Here is a 26,722-nt window from a genome sequence, read left to right as displayed (position 1 = left end):
TTCACAAATGACTTTTTATAGTCTGGCTCTCACACTAGACAGATGTTAACTGTACTTATTCATTTCTGTACTTTCCACACCTGGAAAAATATGTGGAATGTAGAAGTGGTTTAACAAATATTTATTGTACTGAAATGAACTGACCCACAGTATTAAAATTCACTAAGTGGACTCTCAAGCTCTCTTGTGTTGACTTCAGCTTTACTTTCCACTTATCCTCAAGGAAAACCTGGGTGATAACCAAACTGCTTTGGGAAACCAAGAATGTCCCAGGGTACCTTGAAATATATGAAAACTTCTTTTCCTCCTCCTGTATCTATGGAAATCCACTGATAACCAAAAATCCTCCTTACTCCTCCTTACACTGGGGATCCCATTTAACTACAGGGAATTTGGTTCTATATCCAGCAAATCATAAACCGCTAGTCTTGCTACTAAGAAACATCAGGACAGTCTGATTGATTTCTACAGTTAATTCTTAAAAAATCAACCCTCAGAAAGCACTGCCTGCCTCTATCAGTTTATAAGGACACTGCTTTTCCACACTATGCCTAAAGGGGCATATGTTAAGGGCCAAAAACTCAAAAGTCTGTACAGGCCAAAGAGGTAACGTAAATGGACTAGTGCAATGTAAGAAAATTGGGAGCTGAATGACTATGACAAAATGGAACTCAAATACTCCAGCTCTTCCCTTCATGAAGCCAGGCAGGGCCAGAGTTGCCAGACTTCCCCGTTTTTTAAGAGGCCAAACTGAGGAAGCCAAACAAAACAGGTCGGTGGGCTGCCAGTTTTTGGCCTTGTGTATAACACATTATTTTCCTAGAGTTTAGAGACTGTTTCCAAATAGAGCAGCAGGAGGATATGCATAAAAAAAAAAAAAAGAAAGTCACTAGACATAAAAACTGTCGGTCTAATAGGATCTGGTAAGTTGCATTAGTTGGGTGCTTTGTGATGCCTCCCAAAACCCTAAGATCTAAAACACTTCAAGGAAAGCGAAAGCATTCCACTGGAAAGGCTCATTTGTGGATCTTAACACAGAGACTGAAGTTTTAATCACACTGGTTGCATCTTAAATAAATTTGTTTGAATAAGGGGTGGTTTCATTCGTTCTTCTAGAAAGAATAGAAGCCAAAAAGCCACAGTGGTTTTTGACCAAAGTATACTGGACTAAAAACACATCACCCCTTATGAACAGAAATATATACACATTCACATAGCTTGAAAAAATCATCCCAGTGGATGAATTAAAGGGGGCACTAAAGTAAATTTTGATAATTCATTTTATCAAGGGGAATGACTGATTTTTTTTTTCTGTCTCACATTCCTTCCTTTTGGGAATTGTCTCCAGAAATACAAATTTCTATTGGAGTTGTTCCATCAAAGAACTCTGTGAGTGGGCCCAGTACTGAGGATGACCAAAGAGAGAATCCCATTCCTGAATGTAATGGTTGTTCCAGAGGTGTGCATGACTTAAGAAGGACCCTATTTCAGAGACAGGGATGCACGGTCGGGTGAGAGGGCGAGCTGAAGGACCAAGTAGTCCTGGTTCTCCCAAAATGCAGATTAAAAAGTCCTACCAATACACATGCAGGCATCCCTTCAAAGTGATGAAAAGAGCGAGATTCCTGATAATACTGGCTGAACACAGATCCAGTCTGCCTGAGCCTAGCAAACACCGACCAATAAGTAAACTTCTTAGCATGAGTAAGTTTGACGTGGATTTCTGTAAATTACAACCTTGACTGATACAGAAAATCTGTGGTTCATATTTTTATTTGAGAATGTAAATGCAATTAAATTAATTTCAGAAACAGGCAGCTGAACTGTATGACTGATTTCTGGCTCAATATATATTTAAAATTCACATTTTTTGTTCTATCCATTTGAATCCACTTGAGCCAGGAAATAGTTTCCTATTTTCATTCAAGTTCTACTTTGAAATAGGACTTCTGTGCTAATTATGTCAGTAATGCCACATTAAGTACCAAAAAAGCATTAAAAAAAGTATTATCTTCAGAAGTTAGAATTAAAGTATCAATCAAAAGTTTCATTCTACACACTAACATATATTCCTTAACACATATGTTAAACTATGGGAACAATTTTCAATCGGAATCTCAAACTTAAGGAGTAAGGTGTGTTTACATGTGTGTGTAGTGCCTCCCTCGTAAAGCATTAATCCAGACAGAATACAGAATCTTTCCACTTATCCTCTACAAAGAGTATTTTAGGAGTCCAAAAGTGCATGATAAAAAGACTGCATTTAGAATGTTAAATATGCCTTGGTCATGTGAAAATGTCTTCCAGGTTATGTTAGAATTCAGATTGCTTGTGGGGCAGAAAGCACGCTCACCTCCTCATTCTCGATCTTGAGCGTGGCCAGTCGTGACTGCAGTTGCTGGTACCTGAGCATGAGCTCTGGCTGGACCGGCTGCTGAGCGCTGACCTGACACACCTGAGGAGGAATCAGAACTTGCAACTAGAACAGAGTGCCATCAAGCAAACCCCCAGAGGCATGGTTCTCCTCTTTAAATGTTGCATGAATCACACTGGCTCCCTCAAGATTCCAATTACATATTAACTTTTAACAGCCGTCTCAAACCTTCAGTGTTAAATACAGATCTATTGTGTAAGTGGCAAGAGCAGAATGCAGCTGCTTGGCCTGGGTGTGACTGGCAAGAGAGCAACTGCAGGAAGCATTGCTTGAAGAACAGGGCAGTAGCTGCAGACAGCTCTGATGCTGACACCCTCATGGCATCCTTAAGGACTGTCAGGCACACAGTGACAAGTGGGCCACACAGGCAAAAGTAGGGCAGGCAGCAAAGCCTACTGGTTATAGTCAGCCAGGTGGCTGTGGCAAGTTCTTGAACCTCAGCTTCCTTATCTGTAAAATGGGGATAATAAGAGTTCCTATGCCATAGGGTAGTTGAAGGAATGGAGTTAGATAATGTACATAAATACTTACAGCACTGCCTGGCACACAGTAAAAACTCAGAAAATGTGACTATTGTTAGCATCTTCCAACCATGGTGGCTTCCCTGGCCAATGTCAGCCAAATAATGTGATCCACCACGAATTTGAAGAGGTCACTTAGATGGAAAAATATTTTGGCCATGGTCTCAATTATGGGCAAGGTTAAAATTAGAACCTTTTAATTATATTAAAATTGCACCAGACACAATTTCTTCTCATCTTGTCATAGAAATACTCTCACAGTTTTCAAAACATCACAGAGATTATTGCTCCCTGGAAGAACTGGCCATAAAGAAGGGGCAGCAGACTCACTTTATGAAAATACTAATAGTTAAACAAAAGCAAAATCCCACTGGTGTCACTTGTCTGTGACATTTTATCATTCTATGTTTAACATATCCAAAACAGAAAAATTAAAAACCGTTTGGTTTTGGAAATAACTCTGGGTGGAATAAGCCACTCAGCTGTCAAATTCATGTGCAATTGGCTTAAAACTTGCTCACCATTTCTGATCAAGTAATTCACTTTATCCAATCAAGCAAAAATAAAATTAGGTTAGAAATACAGCAGACATACACACCCCAATAAGTCACAATACTAGGTATTTCAGAAAAAATCACGACATTAAAGACTTCTGCCATGGACATTATAATTACATCTATTTTAAAAATATACTGTCACCAAAATAAGCTAGAATTGGGTTTTTAATTGATGACAATTGTTTTGCACAGCTGGAAGACAAGTGCTATATATAGTGCACTCCATTAATTGGTTCTTGTTTGCCCATATCTGCAGACAATAAAATACACCACAACTCATAAATGGTTTAAATGTCTTTTGCCCCTTTGGTAAAATAAGAAAGAAAGCTAAGTTCACAGAAAGAACCTAAGATGTATCATTTCTAATACTCATTTTACCAGTTTGGAGACAAGTTGAGTCTTAAAACAATGTTCTGCCTTTTTTTCCCCCTCTCCCATTTTCCAGCCATTTACAATTATTTTTCTTTATGGCAATCTCTTTCAATTAGGATTACAAGAAGTCTTCAGATAGATTCTATTGAGCCAGCAAAATGTTTTGTTTTGAATTTAAACTTGAATATCTTGAGATGGAAGAAAAACCTCTAACTGTCCTGACAGTCTTTAGTGCCAGTTTAGTACTTAGACACAACTGCATTTGCACCTGTATCTGTATGGCCTCTGCAGGCACTGGAGGGCTGGACCCCTACTTTAAGAGGGGGTAATGGCTGATCTTAGCATAACACTATGCTAAAATCCCATGTGAAGTCCAGAGAGAGAAAACAATTGGAAATTCTTACAATTTTGGGGTTACAGCAGGTGAAGAGTAATGTAAGTAAAGAGACAATTCATTAGACTTAAAATATTCAATTACTGACCTCATCACCCATGTGAGACTGAAACTCAAACTTCATTGGTGGACAGAATGCTGTAGGGTACATCTCCATGAATCTCTGCTTATCATTCCTGGGCTCCAGATTGTCAACTGCATTCTCTATAATGTCTAAGCCTTCGTGTCTGGAGGTTTCAAGGTTATACTCCGCAGAGAGATATGTTCTTAGGGCTCTATTCAGACTTGCATGGTAGCCAAGATCACAGCACTTAAAAAAAAAAAAGAACAGCATTACAACAATTAACTCAAAATGGATCAAAGACCTAAATGTGACAGGTGTAACTAAGGAATTCTTAGAAGAAAACAGAGGAGTAAACCTTCATGACCATCATTAAGCATTGGTCTCCCGGATACGGCCATCAAATGCACAAGCAACAAAAGAAAATATAAATTGGATTTCATGACATTTGAAGACTTTTGTGCTTCGAAGGGCACTATCAAGACAAAGGAACACCCACAGAATGGGAAAAACCTTTTCAAATCATGTGTCTGACAAGGAATTTATATCTGGAATATATAAAGAATTTTTACAACTCAAGACACATCACAATTACAAATACAAGCAAAATACAATTGTGAACTGCAGTAATTGGGTTCATCATTAATATGTTTTCAGTGGAATCAGCTGTACTCCAATACAGAGTAAATTTCAGCTAATTAAAAAAATTACAGTTTCAGATGAGCAAACTCTTTTATTCCTCTTGGTCCTTAAAATCCATAAAGATTCTGTGCAGCAGTTTTATACATGTCAGAGGGACTGGAAAACTGTTCTTTCAATAACACTTCATTTTATGAAAACACAAATCTCTAAAGGAAATGGTCTCATATCTTTGAGATGTACCAGGGCTTCAAAACACCCCACTATTCTGAAACAAGACAGAGTCAGCACAATTATAATGGAGCAATGAGACGAGCTGCTTTATCCCAATGGGATACTGATCCCCAGGGAACTTACCAGAAAACTGATATTGAGAGGAAAGAAACAGCCCAGAGGAAAGCTTCACCTTTTCCCCCTATAAAAACTGTATCTTTTCAACTTAAAAGAGAAAGGAAGGAAGGAAGAATGAAGGAAAAAGAAGAAGAAAAAGAAATCCAACCCCAACTACATGGCTGAGTTAGAGCTCTGGAAACACACGACAGGTTGTCATTATTCCCAGACTCGAAGAGTCCACTCCTCAAATTTCTGATCATGGCTTCTTTGGGGAGTAAACGTCAAGGGTATGCAAGTAGCAATGCATGTTTTTCCACACCCAGTTCAGCCAGGCAGACTTGGTAGGTCTGAATGCCCCTGACTTTAGGTAAGAGCCCCCTGATTTCACTGTGGTTTCTTGATAGGTTGGAGAGAAGCATGCCCGGGCCTTAACCAATCCAGGGGCCTCTGGAGGTGTATTCTGGACATTGGGTGCATTTATTTGACGTATATTTAGGAGGTTTCTGTGACGAGCTTTGATGGACAATTTCCTTTTGGACCCCTACAGTGGTCTCCTGAGACAGCAAGGCCAGTCACAGAATCACCTTTTTTCTAAACTAGGAGCTAAAATGACACTGGATATGTTAAGATTCAAGATACTTAGTTTAAAAAGTCTATAATAATTCTATAGAGCTTATTGATTATTAATGATGATATGGAAAGCCAGCTTCTGCATAAAGTTGAGTTATAACCCAAGTGCATTTCATGATGAAAATACATAAGAAACCAATAAAATATTTCATGAAAACAAAACAGTGTTGTTCTCACAGATGAATAATTCTAGATATATAATAGATACATAAAAATTATAGATTAAATTATGGATTAAAACTGGGGCAGAAAAGACTGTTGGGAGCAGAAAAGTGTTTTTTTGAATACCAAGAGCTGCCAAGATAGATTCCACCAGGTGTTAGTCTAAATCACCAAAGTAGGTTAAGTTCCTTAGGCAAAAGGGTTGCAAACAGCATAAAAAATGATGATGAAATCCATGTATAGAGGACCATGCAAATACTTCCATCTTGACTTAAAGGCTGAGAGGTCAGCTGCAGTATACTCGGTGGGTACCTTGTCAGGTGTAACTGGACCATAGCTGTTCAGGAAGATACTGATTTTTTGTTTCTTACATAAACTCCATGAGATGAGAAGCCCTAGTGGGGCAGAAGTATGGTCCTAGATGAGAGTTCCCATAATGGAACGCCACGGACAGCAAGTCCTACAAACATTTTTCCAGAACTGTAATAGCCAATGGCATTCGCAGGGCAGCCCCAAGCTCCTATGTGACTCCAGAATTAGGCAGTTGTCATAAGAATGCAGAGGGAAAGCACTCTTCTGCAGAAGTGTTCTACCTTAACTTCCTCACTCCTGCCTCTGTCTGAGAGGCTTCCATGACCTTTTGTCTTGGGTCCTACCTCTGACTTTTATTTTAGTAAGCTTGACTTTGATCATTTCAAAGCCATGGATATTGGGTAAAGACTAGGTCTACCCCTTCTTCGGAGTCTTTCTGGAGAACAGTGCAACCCAAGCAAACTGAACTGCAGAAGGAGTTTTCACATGACCATATGGGTTGCTTCCAAAAGACAAGAAATAGGTTGAGTTCACAGCTTTTACATTAGATATCAATGAATAAAGTTGATTTATTCTGAATAAGTATCTTGTCCTTCACTGTTTTCCTCTCTAGCTATTCCGTACTTCACCCTAAGATCCACAAATTGTGAGAGACAGGTATCTAATAGGACTGAACTAGAATAGAAGTCCAAACTTCCACAGGCAACTTGTACATACCTTCTTTCATGTCTGGGCTACTTATGGACTACAAAGAGCTGACAATTTAATTCTTGCTGATGCTTAAACAACTGTAGCCAAGGATTCAGCAAGTTGTCCTGAGTTTCTCTTGAGCAAGGACAAAATCAAAATGGTACATCTGCATGACAGGAATGGATACACAGGAGAACTGAGGTTGCATATACGTGAGCCAATAAATAGGCTGAATAATCATTTGTTGCCTAATATAGTTGTCACCCACATGGGCAATCATCTTCAGAGGACCTGCTACTGGACTCATTTTTTCCCCCAGGCCAAATCTCTGTAGTACCCTGAATCAAGTCACAAGAGAGGAGAGAGTAAGTAAAGCAAGCCCAAATGAGCTCAGGTCAGGTCTTAAATACTATGGAGAAGATAGAAGAATAGGGAGTATTTAGGGAAAGGATGTTGCTCTTTTCTATAAAGGAGCTGGGTGCAGCATGAATGAAAAGCAATCAGTCTTGCAAAACTCTAGAAGAAAGTGTTTTAGACAAAAAGTAGAAAGGCCCAGGAAAGAACAAACTTAGTGGGTCCGGGGAACGGAAAGGCCAATGTCCTGAAGCACAGTGACTGAGGGGAAAGTTGCAGGAGATGACACTGAGTGGGGGTCTTGGTGAGCCATTTGGATTTTATTCTAAGGACAATGGGAGGCCTTTGTGGGGTTTTAAATTAGGATGGAAAGGTCCAGTTAATCTTTTTTTTTTTTTTTAATACTTTGGCTGGTAAGAGAATGGATTACTGATTGGAAGGTCTTAGTAGAAGCTGGGAGACATCCTAGGAAGCTAAGTGTGGGCAAGAAGTGAAGAGGCTTTGTCTAGGAGACAGAGTGCAGGTAATGAGAAATAGTACAATTTAGACATTCAGGGGGCAGAGGTTACAGGATTTCCTGGTGCGTTTACATGTAGGGAATGGGAGAGTTGAGCTTTTGGCTTATGCAACTGGGCAGGAAGTGGTGCCATCTTCTGAAGTAAGTGTAGAATATGGATAAGAAAAAGTTGTTATGTGTCTGGAGAAGGAGGAGGAGGATGAAATGGATATAACAAGTTGTTATGAGTGTTTGACATGTCCAAGATGCCTATTAAATATGGTTAGAAATGTCCAGGAGGCAGTTGGATACATACATCTGAAGCCCAGGAAGACGATCAAGGCTAGGGATAAAGATCTAGGACCATCAATTAGTATTTAAGGCAAGGGACCAAGAGATAGAAAGCCAAGGATCATGTCTTGGGTGCGTTCCAACAGTCAGCCGTCCAGCCAAGAAGGAAAAGCGAAGACTGGAGGCTGAGAAGGAGCAGCCTGCACAGCAGGTGGATGCAAGGTCAGTGCAGTTTCCTTAACAAAGGACCAAGGCATCTCTAGGGCAGGGGCTTTAAGTTATCTACTTCACTCATCCAAATCATTTATTTAAATACCCTTTCTGTCACAAAAGGATAAAAACACACATAAATCAGTTTGCATGAGAACTACACTATCCTAACCCATTAAACGTGATCTCTCTACAGTCTTCCTAGTAAGACCTGGGACCTAATGGGAACTACAATATTACAGTTTGGCAGGTTTTCTTGGCTAAATCTTAATGCAATTATTAAGCTATGCAAGAAAGAGTGTTCTAGACAATGGGGGAAAGTCAAACTAATTAAGAAAACTCTGAACTCCAAATAAGATACTTTTTAATTAAACACATGTCCCTAGAGCCAAAAGGGTAAGGCCAAAAGCTTTAGGACAACTGATTATTTAGAAATGCTAACATGGCATGCAGTGTATGATGTAATCTAATTTCAATCTCATTTGTATAAATGGCTAATAAAGCACGCGACAGATGCCACAATCAAGAAAATCCCCTGGAATAGGGGATTATTCTATGGCAATATTCTACAACAGTACAAAGATTTATTCTTCAAGATCCAATGTGACCTACATATTTTTACAGGGAGTAATTGGAGGCTGTGAAAGTGTATTTCAAGAAAGAAAAATACTTCATTATTACTGGGGAGGTGCTCTAGGACAAAGCATCAAAAGAATTTTCCTGTTGAGAACAGTGTTCCTTGGAGTGCCTTTTGAGGGTGAGTAGGTGTGGAACTGGATGGAAAGAAGCTACATTACCAGTTATACAACCTTAAAACCAGTTGTTTAAGAATTGTGATTACAGATCAAGGATTCCCAGCAGTAAAGATTGGTACGCTTCCCTCTTTTCTCTTAGCAAATCATAATCACTTGAAAACTGCAGCACTGAATTACAGATATTTCCTGCCTGCAAGGTTTTCCTTCTGGTTGTAAGACATTCTAATTCTAACAGACAGCTTACAGTCTCTTTCCCACTTAATGTTGGGGACATTAATGGTCAGAGGTGTGAAACCTATTATTTACAAAACTACAGTCTATTTCCCCCTATAATTATATCTTTATTTTCCCAAACCAATTATATTTCCTTTGACCAATATTTGCAAATATTTCTTAAAATTCATATTTATTTTTAGAATGACCTAACACAAATCCTTGTTTGTTGTGAAACTAATGCTATATTCCCCTTCCCACCTGTTTCTAAGTGAAGCGATCATTACTCTACAAGCTCAGATTATTCAGGGTTTTCTTCAGAGACAGAAGAGAAGCCATCTTACCAGCGCTCTGCTGAAGCAACACTCTGGATTAGCTCTCAGTTCATTCTATAAAGCAGTGGCCTATGGGCCACATCTAGCCTGTGGCCTGATTTGGTAAATAAAGTTTGGTTGTGACACAACTACACCCATTTGCTTACAATTCTATTGCTGCTTTTGCTCTAAGAGTTGAGTAGTTGTGACAGAGACCATATGGCTTATAAACCCTAAAATATTTACTATCTGCCCCTTTCAGAAAGTCTGTCTATCTGTGCTCCAAAGCATAGTGACTAATGCCAAGGGTACTGTGAACACGCTAGCAGCCACTCTCTAATACACCTGTGTGTTTCTGCTTCAATAATTCTATATGCTTCCAAGAGTCAACCGTAAAATATTTGTGCCACTTATAGCTACTATAATAAGTATTAAATAAACAGATAAAGTAAGTGTGAAAGGAATTGGTGGAAAGACTTAAGACTAAACAAAACTCACATCGAATTAGGAAAAGTTGTATCAAGTGCAACACTGTGAAAACATTGTGAATAACAGAATCTATTTTCTTCTACATTAAAAATTTCAAAAATACAAACATTGATTATACTCAGTGGATATGCTTTGTGCAAAAGAAGACTACTCAGAACTCCATACAAAAAGATAAATCATAATATTGAAAGACTGGCAAGTGCAAGTATATTGGAATGCTCTGTTAAAAATATTTAAGGCATGCTTGTATACTTTTTATAAATCTGCTTTTTCTCTTTTTAAATATAAAATATGCTATACTTATAGAGAAGTGTGAAACATATATGCCCCTTTTAAATAACATATTGTAGGTACTTCAGAAGTCCCCCAAGTTCCCCTTCCCAAATCACCACCCTTTCCCTTCTCCCTAGAGATAACTTAGTATCTGGAGTACCCCAAAATGTCTAAACCTTGTTCAGTATGCTATCTTCAGTTATTTCCAGCTGATGTAAGAGAGTAAATATTTGGTTAACAATTGAGCCATCATTTTCTTCATTATATCACTTTCAGTATCAATAAGCTTTAGAGGTCAGATATCTAGTATTTTTAACTTGGACTTGATGGAGAAGTTTATTTACTAAGTTTATAAAAGTGTTTACAAGAGTATAAGTCATCATAAAATTAATTCATTGCTCACAAGATACAATGATGAATTTAAGATTTGCTAAAAATAAATTCCATTAAAGACCAGTAACTATTATTTAGAAATAACTTATCAGTGAGAGGAGCAGGGAGAGGGAGGGAGAAGGAGAGAGAAAAACATAGAGGGCACATTACTAATTCAGATTAACATTGATAGGTAAAGCTAAAGTTTACAGAAAATAGATAAAAACTGCTATTAAATTTTAAAAAATTACATCATCTCCACATACAATAGAAAAGACTTGAAATAGTCTATTGAAGTGTTCAATTATTTAAGTTTTTAGACCTGTAGTAATCAACAAAAGAAGATCCCATTAAATTGGGTGTCAATGGTATATATGTAAACTGTTTCGTGTAAAGTGCTTGAAAATATTTTGAAATTGTTATTCCTCTTTAATTTGCACTACAAATTTGTACTCTAAGAAAGTATTTTGCTGACGAAAGATGAACTATAGCTAAGACATTACTGAGTTCCCAATCAGCAGATTACCAATTGTGTAAGATCCAAATTCAAGAGTTTTTAGAATACCCTTGTTTATTTCAAAGGGGAAAAACTTTACCATATGATGGAGTAATCAATAAGTTACACCATCCTAGGCCACGGATCACTTCACTGTTGGTGGGTTACACAGATGTTGTTACATAACTACACAAGATGAACACCACCACCTATGGTGTATTCTGTTGCAAAGTGAATTCATTCAGCCTTTATAAAATATTTGCTTTGCATGAAACAGAGGGGATACAAAAACAAGCCAAATGACACCACCGTGAATAATGAATGAGAGAAATCCAGACGCTGAGATGTTCTGAGGAACAATTGTCTATGTCTCTTCAACAGGCATTTTGCTACATAAAAAAAGACTAGAGGGACATGTCACCCAGATACAATGTGTGATCCTAAATTAGGCCTCGTCTAGACATATCAGCTGTGAAACATTTTTGGGGGTCATAAATAGGAATATGATCTGGGCATTGGATGAGATAAAAATTTTCTGAAATGGCATGATGGAGATCAATAATTCAAAAAAGTTGGTTAAAACGCAGTATGCAAAATGTAACTTCATACTCTTCTGGTATAAAAATATAAAAAAACATCTACATTTTAACAGTGATGATCTTAGATGTTAAGAATGTGATCACTTTATTTTTGTTTGTAGTATTTTCTGTTTTTTTTTTTACAATGTACATGAACTGGTTCAAGAATAGTAAAAGATTAGTTTTTAAACTAAAAATTTCAAAGAAAATTTATATGCCTTTAAAAAAAATATCAATAAATAGATCCACACATCATGGTCTATCATAGAAAGTCCATAAGAGACAGATATTGACATGAATAGAAACCAAGGGAAAATTGAAGTGTATATAAAAGCTTGACTGATTATTCATAATGCTTTGATTTATTCAAGATACATTAAGTATCTTCCATGTCATTTCACATACAAAAATGCAATGCAGGGCGGAGCCAGGATGGCGGCGTGAGTAGAGCAGTGGAAATCTCCTCCCAAAAACACATAGAGCTATGAAAATATAACAAAGAAAAATCTTCCTAAAATAGAGACCACAGGACACAGGACAACATCCAGACCACATCCACACCTGCAAGAACCCAGCGCCTTGCGAAGGGGGTTAAGATACAAGGCCCGGCCTGGCGGGACCCAAGCGCCCCTCCCCCTGACTCGGGGTGGGTGGAAAGAAACCGGAGCAGATTTTTTTTTTTTTTTTGGCGAATGCTTTTTGTAAGCCTTAAAGGGACAGGGACCCCGTTGCTAGGGAGGCAGGGTGGCGGGACCGGTGAGCGGGTGCCTGGGACCGGCGCCTGAGGACAAAGAATACCCAGCGTTTTTCCATGCGGGACCGGAGGGGGGGTGCCTGAGACCGGCGCCTGAGGACGGAGGTAATCACGCATTTTTCCATTTTTTTTTTTTTTCTCTTTTTGGTGAGTGCTTTTTGGAAGCCTTAAAGGGACAGGGACCCCGGTGCTAGGGAGGCAGGGCGGTGGAACTGGTGAGCGGGTGCCTGAGGACAAAGAATATCGTGCGTTTTTCCCTGCGGGACCAGTAGGCGGGTGCATTTTGGAAGCCGTGAAGGGACAGGGACCCTGGTGCTAGGGAGGCAGGGCAGCAGGACCAGTGAGCGGGTGCCTGGGACCGGCGCCTGAGGACAAAAAATATCGCGTGTTTTTTCCTTTTTTTTTTTTTTTTTCTATTCCCTCTCTCATTGTTGCTGTTGTTGTTTTGGTTTGGGGAGTGCTTTTTGGAAGTCTTAAAGGGGCAGGACAGGTCACTTAGACCAGAGGCAGGGAATCTGGGGATCTCTGTGCACACTAACACCCTGGGCAGCAGGGAGTACAGACGCCCCTTACGGAGATAAATAGCCTCCCGGCCGCTCCCCCTCCAATGGGGCTCCACCATTTTGGAGGAGCGGCCCCAGACAGGCCAAGCCCACAGCAACAGCGGAGATAAACCCCATAGCAACCAGGCAGGAAGAAGCCCTGTCTGTACACAGCTGCCGAGCACAAGCCACTAGAGGTCGCTATTCTCCCAGGAGAGGAAGGCCACAAACCAACAAGAAGGGAAGCTCTTCCAGCGGTCACTTGTACCAGCTCTGCAAACTATCTCTATCACCATGAAAAGGCAAAACTACAGGCAGACAAAGATCACAGAGACAACACCTGAGAAGGAGACAGACCTAACCAGTCCTCCTGAAAAAGAATTCAAAATAAAAATCATGAACATGCTGACAGAGATGCAGAGAAAAATGCAAGAGCAATGGGATGAGATGCAGAGAAAAATGCAAGAGCAGTGGGATGAAGTCCGGAGGGAGATCACAGATATCAGGAAGATCACAGAAGTGAAACAATCCCTGGAAGGATTTATAAGCAGAATGGATAAGATACAAGAGGCCATTGAAGGAATAGAAGCCAGAGAACAGGAAGGTATACAAGCTGACATAGAGAGAGATAAAAGGATCTCCAGGAATAAAACAACACTAAGAGAACTATGTGACCAAGCCAAAAGGAATAACATTCGTATTATAGGGATACCAGAAGAAGAAGAAAGAGGAAAAGAGATAGAAAGTCTCTTTGAAGAAATAATTGCTGAAAACTTCCCCAAACTGGGGGAGGAAATAATCGAACAGACCATTGAATTACACAGAACCCCCAACAGAAAGGATCCAAGGAGGACAACACCAAGACACATAGTAATTAAAATGGCAAGGATCAAGGACAAGGAAAGAGTTTTAAAGGCAGCTAGAGAGAAAAAGGTCACCTATAAAGGAAAACCCATCAGGCTAACATCAGACTTCTCGACAGAAACCCTACAGGCCAGAAGAGAATGGCATGATATACTTAATGCAATGAAACAGAAGGGCCTTGAACCAAGGATACTATATCCAGCACGACTATCATTTAAATATGATGGCGGGATTAAACAATTCCTAGACAAGCAAAAGCTGAGGGAATTTGCTTCCCACAAACCACCTCTACAGGGCATCCCACAGGGACTGCTCTAGATGGGAGCACCCCTAAAAAGAGCACAGAACAAAACACACAACATATGAAGAATGGAGGAGGAGGAATAAGAAGGGAGAGAAGAAAAAAATCTCCAGACAGTGTATATAACAGCTCAATAAGTGAGCTAAGTTAGGCAGTAAGATACTAAAGAAGCTGACCTTGAACCTTTGGGAACCACGAATCTACAGCCTGCAGTGGCAATAAGTACATATCTCTCAATACTCACCCTAAATGTAAATGGACTTAATGCACCAATCAAAAGACATAGAGTAATAGAATGGATAAAAAAACAAGACCCATCTATATGCTGCTTACAAGAAACTCACCTTAAACCCAAAGATAAGCATAGACTAAAAGTCAAGGGATGGAAAAACATATTTCAGGCAAACAACAGTGAGAAGAAAGCAGGGGTTGCAGTACTAATATTAGACAAAATAGACTTCAAAACAAAGAAAGTAACAAGAGATAAAGAAGGATACTACATAATGATAAAGGGCTCAGTCCAACAAGAGGATATAACCATTCTAAATATATATGCACCCAATACAGGAGCACCAGCATATGTGAAGCAAATACTAACAGAACTAAAGAGGGAAATAGACTGCAATGCATTCATTTTAGGAGACTTCAACATACCACTCACCCCAAAGGATAGATCCACTGGGCAGAAAATAAGTAAGGACACATAGGCACTGAACAACACACTAGAACAGATGGACCTAATAGACATCTATAGAACTTTACATCCAAAAGCAACAGGATATACATTTTTCTCAAGTGCACATGGAACATTCTCCAGAATAGACCACATACTAGCTCACAAAAAGAGCCTCAGTAAACTCCAAAATATTGAAATTCTACACACCAATTTTTCAGACCACAAAGGTATAAAAGTAGAAATAAATTCTACAAAGAAAATAAAAAGGCTCACAAACACATGGAGGCTTAACAACATGCTACTAAATAATCAATGGATCAATGAACAAATCAAAATAGAGATCAAGGAATATATAGAAACAAATGACAACAACAACACTAAGCGCCAACTTCTGTGGGACGCAGCGAAGGCAGTCTTAAGAGGAAAGTATATAGCAATCCAGGCACACTTGAAGAAGGAAGAACAATCCCAAATGAATAGTCTAACATCACAATTATCAAAACTGGAAAAAGAAGAACAAATGAGGCCTAAAGTCAGCAGAAGGAGGGACATAATAAAGATCAGAGAAGAAATAAACAAAATTGAGAAGAATAAAACAATAGCAAAAATCAACAAAACCAAGAGCTGGTTCTTTGAGAAAATAAACAAAATAGATAAGCCTCTAGCCCAACGTATTAAGAGAAAAAGAGAATCAACACAAATCAACATAATCAGAAATGAGAATGGAAAAATCATGACAGATTCCACAGAAATACAAAGAATTATTAAAGACTACTATGAAAACCTATATGCCAACAAGCTGGAAAACCTAGAAGAAATGGACAACTTCCTAGAAAAATACAACCTCCCAAGACTGACCAAGGAAGAAACACAAAAATTAAACAAACCAATTACGAGCAAAGAAATTGAAACGGTAATCAAAAAACTACCCAAGAAGAAAACCCCGGGGCCGGACGGATTTACCTCGGAATTTTATTAGACACACAGAGAAGACATAACACCCATTCTCCTTAAAGTGTTCCAAAAAATAGAAGAAGAGGGAATACTCCCAAACTCATTCTATGAAGCTAACATCACCCTAATACCAAAACCAGGCAAAGACCCCACCAAAAAAGAAAATTACAGACCAATATCCCTGATGAATGTAGATGCAAAAATACTCAATAAAATATTAGCACACAGAATTCAACAGTATACCAAAAGGATCATACACCATGACCAAGTGGGGTTCATCCCAGGGATGCAAGGATGGTACAACATTCGAAAATCCATCAACATCATCCACCACATCAACAAAAAGAAAGACAAAAACCACATGATCATCTCCATAGATGCTGAAAAAGCATTTGACAAAATTCAACATCCATTCATGATAAAAACTCTCAGCAAAATGGGAATAGAGGGCAAGTACCTCAACATAATAAAGGCCATATATGATAAACCCACAGCCAGCATTATACTGAACAGCGAGAAGCTGAAAGCATTTCCTCTGAGATCGGGAACCAGACAGGGATGCCCACTCTCCCCACTGTTATTTAACATAGTACTGGAGGTTCTAGCACGGCAATCAGACAAAACAAAGAAATACAAGGAATCCAGATTGGTAAAGAAGAAGTTAAACTGTCACTATTTGCAGATGATATGATACTGTACATAAAAAACCCTAAAGACTCCATTCCAAAAGTACTAGAACTGATATCGGAATACAGCAAAGTTGGAGGATACAAAATTAACACACAGAAATCTGTAGCTTTCCTATACACTAACAATGAATCAATAGAAAGAGAAATCAGGAAAACAATTCCATTCACCATTGCATCAAAAAGAATAAAATACCTAGGAGTAAACCTAACCAAAGAAGTGAAAGACTTATACTGTGAAAACTACAAGTCACTCTTAAGAGAAATTAAAGGGGACACTAATAAATGGAAACTCATCCCATGCTATCGTCAACATGGCCACCCTGCCCAAAGCAATATACAGATTTGATGCAATCCCTCTCAAATTACCAGCAACATTCTTCAATGAATTGGAACAAATAATTCAAAAATTCATATGGAAACACCAAAGACCCCGAATAGCCAAAGCAATCCTGAAAAAGAAGAATAAAGTAGGGGGGATCTCACTCCCCAACTTCAAGCTCTACTACAAAGCCATAGTAATCAAGACAATTTGGTACTGGCACAAGAACACAGCCACAGACCAGTGGAACAGATTAGAGACTCCAGACATTAACCCAAACATATATGGTCAATTAATATTTGATAAAGGAGCCATGGACATACAATGGCAAAATGACAGTCTCTTCAACAGATGGTGCTGGCAAAACTGGACAGCTACATGTAGGAGAATGAAACTGGACCATTGTCTAACCCCATATACAAAGGTAAACTCAAAATGGATCAAGACCTGAATGTAAGTCATGAAACCATTAAACTCTTGGAAAAAAAGATAGGCAAAAACCTCTTAGACATAAACATGAGTGACCTCTTCTTGAACATCTCTCCCCGGGCAAGGAAAACCACAGCAAAAATGAGCAAGTGGGACTACATTAAGCTGAAAAGCTTCTGTACAGCGAAAGACACCATCAATAGAACAAAAAGGAACCCTACAGTAAGGGAGAATATATTTGAAAATGACAGATCCGATAAAGGCTTGACCTCCAGAATATATAAAGAGCTCACACGCCTCAACAAACAAAAAACAAATAACCCAATTAAAAAATGGGCAGAGGAACTGAACAGACGGATCTCTAAAAAAGAAATACAGATGGCCAAGAGACACATGAAAAGATGCTCCACATCGCTAATTATCAGAGAAATGCAAATTAAAACTACAATGAGGTATCACCTCACAGCAGTAAGGATAGCTGCCATCCAAAAGTCAAACAACAACAAATGTTGGCGAGGCTGTGGAGAAAGGGGAACCCTCCTACACTGCTGGTGGGACTGTAAATTCGTTCAACCATTGTGGAAAGCAGTATGGAGGTTCATCAAAATGCTCAAAACAGACCTACCATTTGACCCAGGAATTCCACTCCTAGGAATTTACCCTAAGAACGCAGCAATCAAGTTTGAGGAAGACAGATGCACCCCTATGTTTATCGCAGCACTATTTACAATAGCCAAGAATTGGAAGCAACCTAAATGTCCATCGGTAGATGAATGGATAAAGAAGATGTGGTACATATACACAATGGAATACTATGCAGCCATAAGAAGTGGAAAAATCCAACCATTTGCAGCAACATGGATGGAGCTGGAGAGTATTATGCTCAGTGAAATAAGCCAATCGGAGAAAGAGAAATACCAAATGATTTCACTCATCTGAGGAGTATAGGAACAAAGGAAAAACTGAAGGAACAAAACAGCAGCGGAATTACAGAACCCAAAAATGGACTAACAGGTACCAAAGGGAAAGGAACTGGGGAGGATGGGTGGGCAGGGAGGGATAAGGGGGGGGAATGAAGAAGGGGGGTATTAAGATTAGCATGCATTGGGGGAGGGAGAAAGGGGAGGTTGGGCTGCACAACACAGAGAGGACAAGTAGTGACTCTACAACATTTTGCTAAGCTGATGGACAGTAACCGTAATGTGGTTGTTAGGGGGGACCTGATTTAGGGAGAGCATAGTAAACATAGTATTCTTCATCTAAGTGTAGATTAAAAATTAAAAAAAAAAAAGAAAGAAAGAAAAGGGGGATTACTCCTTGATAGGATAAAACTATTGGTAAATCAAAGATCAACGCGTGCTTTAAATATCCTTAATGCTGATCACTTAAAGGGTGTGAGATGATCAGCTATGGAGGTACTCTTTTCTGATAATATTCCTTTCTCTTAATAAAAAGAAAAAAAAAAGGAAGTCCCTGTGTGCTGACCTCCAATGAGTTCTGCACAGTGGTATAGAGGGCATGTCAAAGTGTGGGCAAAGGGTCTGTTTGTTTCTATGCAGAAGATCAAGGCCTAGCTTGGATACCCAGAAAATGAACTAAGATACGATATGAGGAGGACCTTCCGGCATCAGCACTTTCTGGAGGACTTGTGCCGGGGGATGATCATCAAAAAGCCTCCACAGGGATCCAGGCGATGCTGCGGTTGTGGCTGCGTCCACCCCACCGTTTCCTGGACTTGCCACTGGAATGAGGAGGGAGATGTCTAGGCTGGCATGTGCATACAGTGAGACAACGAATTTGACCAGATCTGTACTGTTGGAACTCAACCAGGAGTTGGGAGGGGTGCAAGTTGTAGCACTCCAAAATCTTATGACTATAGACTATCTACGGTTAAAAGAACATATGGGATGTGAACAGATCCCAGAAATGGGCTGCTTTGTCTGATTTCTCTCAGACGGTTCAAGTACAGTTGGACAATATCCATCATATCATAGACAAATTTTCACAAATGCCTAGGGTGCCTAAATGGTTTTCTTGGCTTCACTGGAGATGGATGGTAATTATAGATTTGCTTTGTTTATGTCACCGTATTCCTATTATGTTAATATGTGTGTGCAAATTAGTTAGTAGTTTAAAACCTATACATACTTAAGGTACTCTACAAGAAGATATGTCAAAGAAATAATCAATCCTCCCATGTTTCCTTCCATATGCTACATCTATAGCTTTTCTTCTTCCTTCCTAATTACAACCCTTAAATAGAATTCGTGCCTCATATCGAATTTACCGAGTATCATAATTCGTCCAGGTGGTAAAGATACCTCGAGACAAGTGCTGGGCAGAGAAGCCACAGGGCATAAATCTTCAAAGAAGTAAAAAGCTAACCTTTTCAAAGAATATGGCTTCTCTCTCACTTACCAACTTTACATTTCCCTGTATGGCCCCGGAAGATGACTGGTTAGCCAGAGACCGGTAAGATTCCTCAAGGGAGGAACAACCTAAGACAGGTACAGTCGCAGGGGGCCATCAGGTGAGAATTTGGGGATCAACAGAGATGAGGCTCAGAACCTCACCCCCCCTGCTTTGAGAGAAGTCTTCTGCATCCGTGGATGTTTTGCTGCCCTTGTCTAGCCTGGATTAATACTTAGTCCATAGGCACACACCTGATCATCTGATCATCTACATTTGCCCTCTTACAGCACTAAACCATGTTTTCTACCTTTATCTTGCATCTACCTACCACTTCAGCATTTTATTAAAAATAAAAATAATAATAATAATAAAGGGAGAAATGTGGGATCAACGTATAAATCAAGTCCAAAAATCAAACGAATATTCATATTTGACCTGATTGTTTATAGGTCATAATGCGTGATCAAAACTGAAAGTTTCTGTGATGAATGCCCTTGTATTGTTCACCATTTAAGAATTTATTCCCCATGTAAGAATTCGTTTACCATGTAAGAACTTGTTCGTTATGCTTCAGAAGATTGGAGACTGATGAGAATTAGGCTTGAGATGGATTAATGATTGTACATTGAGCATTGACCCTCCTATTCTGAATTTTATTGCTGTTAACCATTTGATCAATAAATATGAGAGATGCCCTCTCAAAAAAAAAAATGCAATGCATTAAAAATGTTGTGTCTTGACCTTTTGTCACTAGAGGTACAACAATTCTTCTAATAATAATTAGATAGTTCAGTATAAAAGCTTTTTTTGCTAAATAAGTTCCCAAAGTATAAAGGATTGTAGCTGCTTTTGTATAATCAGTCTGTTTCTTCTTCACCAGAATGGGTCAAGTTTAATGGCTTTTAGGATCACCGTGACATATGCAAATTGGACTCCTATAAAATATGCAGCCATTTTAGAATGTTCACATTCACACTTGGATTAACTTAAAAGTGGGTCAATGAATGCATAATTTTCACTAAAAGAATATTTAATTTCAGTTGAATGACAACAGACCAATTTCATATTTCTTTTAACATTCACATTTAGGTCGTATTATTTGAGAATTGTTCACATCTTAAAGTTAAGGCTGATCTTTTAAAAGTATAATTTTTTGTTAAATTGAAAATTATTTGAAATATTTAACTACTACTTATTTATATCAGAGTTAATTAGAGCTGGAGGTTAAAATGTCTGAGTTTGAAGCCTACCACTTATGAGCTATATAACCTCAGCAAGCTCTCCAGCCTAACTTTAATCTACATAACAGAGAAGATAGTATTCACCTACCAAGGCTGTGACCACCAGATGAGATTATGCTTAGAAATGTGCCTGACACACAGCAAGAGCTCAGTAAATATCCATCACAGTGATGATGACTCTTGCATAGTCCGGACATGCAATTCCTGTCCTACATATCCCAAGAGTATCGAGGATGCTGCTGGACATCTCCATCCAGATGCCCAAGAGGTATACCTCTCTTACTAGATGTAACAGAACTGCTGCTCCCTGCCCTTCAGCCTGCTTCTCCCCAGCGCCCCCATCTCAGTAAAAGGCACCACCATAAGCCTACTCCCTCAGGATGTGAGTCCAGGAGTCCATTTCATCCTCCTTTTCACCCATCATCTCTCTTTCCTATAACTCTGTCTTCAATGTATTTTGAATCCCACCACTTCTCCCATGCTACACGCCAGTCCCAGCCAGCATCCCTTCTGGCCTGGGCGGCTACAAAAGACTCTAGATACAGCTTGCCGTTGGCACTGCTGTCCTCCTCAGCCACCTTGGTCCCTTCTCCACCCAAGTGCCAGGGTGAGTCTTTGAAATGTAAAACAGGTGATGTCACTTCCCTGCTTAAAACCTTTCAATGACTTCCTACCACATTTAGAACATATCTAAATCTCCTTCCCCATCCAAAGGACCCAGGCGATGGGCTTCTGCCTGTCTTCTCTCTTCTGCTAGAAGTTCTTACAGATCTAAGTCTGAAAACATGGTCATCAAGTTCTTCTAGCAGTACTTTCCTCTTCACTCTGCGCCAACCATACTGGCTGCCTCTACTGTTCCTTGAGCATCCTGAGCTTGCCAAACACATCTTTCCCTCTGTACTTTTAGCCTTGCCAGTCATTCTGTGTGAGGGACTCCTTCCTTATATAGCCATATGGCTCTCCAGCTCACTTCTTTGTTCAAATATCAGGCTTTTCCTGATCATACTACCAAAAAAAGAACCCCTGCAGATGTTTTATTTTTATTCATGGCATTGTCACTAATGCGTGTCTGTGCGTGTGTGTAAATTTATGACGAGAGTCAACGAATCCATAACTCCATGAAGATGGGGACTTTGTTTTTGTTCATTGATGGATCACTATTATCAAGAATAGTGCTTAGAACCTTGTATTAAAGAAACTTTCCACTACGTGGAGACTCTTCCTCATGTCACACTGGTTTGGGCTTATGTAAGTACTCTGATCTCTGCTAAAATTTGCACTCAACAAAAAAAAAGCAAGCAGAATACTTCTGTAGAATTGGTTCTTGTATACTCCATATACTTTACAGAGTCCTTACAGATCTAAGTCTGAAAACACGGTCATCAAGTTCTTCTAGCAGCAGTCTAGCAGAAAAAATTCCTTTTACTTCATCAGAGTACTAGAAGAAAATAAATGCATAATTTTAAAGTTTCTGTATTTTAATTGCGGGGTAGGTGAGGATGAGACAGGGACCATGGATGTAGTCAGAGTAGGGTGAGGGCCTCCGGAGGCAGCAGGGCAGGATATTTGCAGTCAGAGAAATGTAACTACACGCAAGGAAACCCTCCTACTAAAACTCTATGTTAAACATTGAGCTCTAGAATCATTCTTCAGTGAGATCAGTTAATGTTCTCCAGATAAAGAAGAGTAGCACATGTTTTATTATGCTAATCATTTGTAACCATGTGTAAAGATTCACTTTAGCATGCTAAAAGGCCCAGGCCTATGTGCTGTCTTTCCTCCTTCAGATCTGAGGAGGTAATTTTGCAAACTGAGCAACTAACTTAGCATTCAGACCCAGCTGTAGACGGCATGGTAAAAGGCAGGAAGAATTCCATCTTAAAGATAAGATTGCATTTTAACACCCTGGAAGTTCAAGAGGCAAGCTTCTTTAGCAAGTAGACAATACCTCAGCCCACCTTGGGAGCTGGGCAGGCAGCCTTTTAATATGCTCCCAGGCCAAGGCTCCGGTGTCCCAGAGAGAAATCAAGGCAGGCAATTCCTTACAGTTAAGTTTATTTTTAATATTCAGGGACAACTTAACAAGTCCCCACCCCTAAGATTTTTCATGTTCTCGAAAAATTCTCAACTGCCTATAAAACCCTCTAGACAATGCACCACTACAGACTCTCTTGTCCCCTCCTGGCATGAGCCAGGAGCTCTGTCCTTTCACTTTATCTCTAAATAAAACCCTGTACCTCCCTCTCCTACCTTGACGGTTTGTGAAGCTCATTCTTCAGCTCCGCAAACAAGAACCCCGGCATCAAGGACTTGATAATATCGGTCAATGTTTGAAACCACGATGTTGTTTATGTGAAACCTTCGTGAGATTGTATAACAATGATAATATAGAAGAAAAAAAGTTTCTGTATTTAAACGATTAGTTATTCAATTGAGATGCTTGTAAGAAAAAAAGAGAAAAAAGGTTTCCTTGGTTCTGTATAAAGCAATTATGGTATAAGATGTTTTTTTGACTCAAATACAAGGAAAAAAGCACATCAGAGTGTTAATGAACTAAAAAGTAATTCCCTTCCTTAACAATTCTTTTGCAAAAGTTCCAATTGTGGGACAAAGAGCTAAATTCATGAGACCTGAATTCACAATAAAAATATAGTTGCTTTAATGTACTGTATGTCTAAATCATGATAGCTACTAAGAATTGCAGAAAATACTCTTATGATATCATAAAACTGTTGAATTCAATCTTTTCTACGGTACATTGCTCTTTTCTTTTATTGCAGATCCGGGCATTTTTGGACACAGGACTTGTGTGTGTTCCACCTCTGCCGTCTCCTAGAGTGTTAGCACTGTAAGAATATAGTAATTTATCCTCCATTTGCCCCATGGTCCCAAGCACAGAAGCCGGTGAGAATTATGCCATGCCGGGGCTTGCCTGGGGCTTGAGTGGGCTTACCCTGCCTTATCTCTAAACATCCCGACCCTCCCCCAAAGCAGCAGGCCGGGTGGATCCACAATAAAAGGCACCACGCTGCTGTCCTCTCTCTCTCTGTCTCTCTCTTTGTCTCTGTCTCTGTCTCTGTCCCCCTGCTCTCCCTGCTCTCTCTCCCTCTCTGCTCTCTCTGTCCCACTGCTTTCTCTGCTGCTCCCTCTCTGTCTCTCCTCACCCCCGTCTGGAGCAGCCACTCTCTCCTTCAGATAATAAAGTCTCTTGCGTGGGCCGTGTCTCCTGAGTCATTCTGGGTAAGGAGGGTCGCGGTGAGATACCCTTTCATTGGTGCCGTGACTCGGATGAGGCTCTCCCATTGACTTTGCTCTTCCTCTGGGAACCTGACTGCTCTGGGAACCCTCAATGCCCGATCCTCCTCCATGGGCTCACCGCCCATTTCCCCAGTTGCTCATCTTCTCGCCCAACACCGGCCTTCGATTTGGTGAGTCTCCCCTTCACAGTCAACTTAAATGTCCCTGTGGAACCTGGGAAGTGACCGTTGAGTGTCTGGCACCCCCAAGGGCTCCTCTGGGACAGGGGCACCCCCAACCACGACTTTCAGATCACAGTTGATCCCCATAGTCGACCCTTCTCTGCCTCCCCATGGTGAGAATCCTCATCCACTGAGGCTCGGTTTCCCTTTATCTACGTTTCTACTCGATTTGAAAACTCCTGGTACCAGGTACCGAGCCTCCCTGGCATTTTTGCCTCAACCCCACAGTTAGAGGTGGTGACGACCCCCTAACTGTGCCTGGTCTTCTCCATGACCTTCTCAAATGCTCAGGGACACCTAAGCGACTTCTGAACAGTCTCGTTCTCACCATGGGATCTGGCCCCTCTGTCCCGCAGATTCACTGCTAGGGTGCTTACTCAATAATGTAAATCCCCCCCACCTCACTCCAGACCTCAAACCTGTTCGCTACTGTAATGAGATCTGGCCACAATATCCCTTGGACAATCAGTCTAAATGGTTCCCCAGTGGCTCTTTAGATCCTAAAATTCTCCGCGACTTATACAACTTCTGTGAGTGCATGGGCAAATGAAAGAGATCCCATATATCCAGGCTTTCTCCTACCTCCAAACCAAGCTCTCTCTCTGTCTCCCCTGCAATCCTAAACACCTACTACTTGCCTTAGAGTCCACACCCCTAAGCTTTTTCCACATTCCCAAATATCCTCAACTGCCTATAAAACTCCTAGACAATGCACCACCACGGGCTCTCTTGTCCCCTCCTGGCTCATGCCAGGAGCTCTGTCTGTCCTCTCACTGTATCATTACGTCTCAATCTGTATGTTTGTGTCTAAGTGTGTAAATGAAAAATATTTTTCCACCTCCGGATGGTATTAATAAAGATTGATTTAAAGACATGTGCTTGTAAAAATTGGGCATTCTAAAATTTCCAGAAAATTCTAATAGAAGATATTAAGCATTAATGCTACTTTAAGTTGAACTGAATAGACATGTCCATATGGTTATCAGCTGCCTAAGTTTACCTAAAGTCATTTAAGTTGATGGCATCTGTTAAATCTTCCAAAGAAAAATGCTTAAAGTGAAGTGTAGCTTTGTCTAATGTGAGTAACTATTTAAGCAAGTGCCTTAAAACTTTTAACAGCTTCCCAAAATCAAATGCAAAAAGGTGCTTTTACCTCTAGTTAACTCTTGATATTTTCCAGAGGGCCCCTGGAACATGTCAGAGGAATTTTTTCTCATTGGAGAAAATAATTTGGCTAATTTGGCTTATTTACCTGCTTAATTACCTAGAAGGCAACGTCACAGGGAATGATGCTAAAATTTGTTACTGAATGTTTTGTGTTACAGAAATATCCAAATTTCCTTATGACAACTGTCACAGTAAGCCCTCATCAGATCTTTAACCATTGTCATTTGTAAGTCTTTTGTCATCTATACTCACTGTTTTATTACTCCTCAACTAGTAAAAAACTAGATTACAGCAGAACAGGTATTAGTTACATAGGATTAAGGAAACTAAGGAAGATAATTTTGTGGCTTTTCGTTTCAAATGTTGTTGATAAAGTGTTTCAAGCTTTTTCTCTTAAGCTGACAACAGTTTAGTAAATGACTGCCTTTATAAGCAGAATTGAAACTTTATCTTTCTCTCTACCTGATCCCTCCAGAATTTAAAAACTCTCAGTGACTATTTTTATATTTCATGGCAGTATGTTTATTTGCATAAGTTCAATAAGAATCTGCTTTCCTTGTAAGAGGACTAATTAAAAACACTGGTTATATTACCAAGGCTTTGAGTAGAATGTCATACCTGAGAGACACGTGTGTAAACTCAGATATGAACAGACAGCTTTAAGGAACTAAGATTGACTTTATAAAGCCAACAAAGCCCCTTAGAAGAACTGGCCTGGTACCTTGCTTACAGAGTTCCCAGCAGCCTTACCAGGTAAGTAAGGAAGGTCACTTCCTGGCAGGTGCAGGAACCTCAGGAAGAGAGGAATTCATCCAAATCTACAGGTACTGCAGGCACAAGCTGGTGGCAAGTCTGGCTTGGCTTTCTGGCCTCAAGAAGCCCTTAAAAGTTCAATCTGAAATTCCTTGCAAAAAGTTCCAGCAAAGCACATTTAAAAGATCCCGTGTAA

The 26,722-nt window shown here is 39.8% G+C and overlaps 1 protein-coding gene across 8 annotated transcripts in view; it reads right to left on the bottom strand.

The window, feature by feature from the left end:
* SRGAP1 (SLIT-ROBO Rho GTPase activating protein 1) overlaps nucleotides 1-26,722 on the bottom strand; it is a 280,779-nt gene that overhangs the window by 64,727 nt on the left and 189,330 nt on the right. For 7 of the 8 annotated variants that reach the window (XM_037007145.2, XM_037007149.2, XM_037007147.2 and 4 more), the window contains 2 exons: nucleotides 4,367-4,588; nucleotides 2,354-2,455 (listed from right to left, as the gene is read on the bottom strand). In XM_037007145.2, coding sequence (XP_036863040.2) covers nucleotides 2,354-2,455; nucleotides 4,367-4,588 — 324 coding nt within the window. The remainder of the gene's footprint in view (nucleotides 1-2,353; nucleotides 2,456-4,366; nucleotides 4,589-26,722) is intronic. The other variant, XM_037007150.2, reaches the window with a different exon arrangement.

Source organism: Manis javanica, chromosome 10, assembly GCF_040802235.1.
Source record: "Manis javanica isolate MJ-LG chromosome 10, MJ_LKY, whole genome shotgun sequence".
Taxonomy (NCBI): Eukaryota; Metazoa; Chordata; class Mammalia; order Pholidota; family Manidae; genus Manis; species Manis javanica.
Note: the sequence above shows the minus strand (reverse complement) of the source record. Positions and strands in the feature narration are given on the sequence as shown.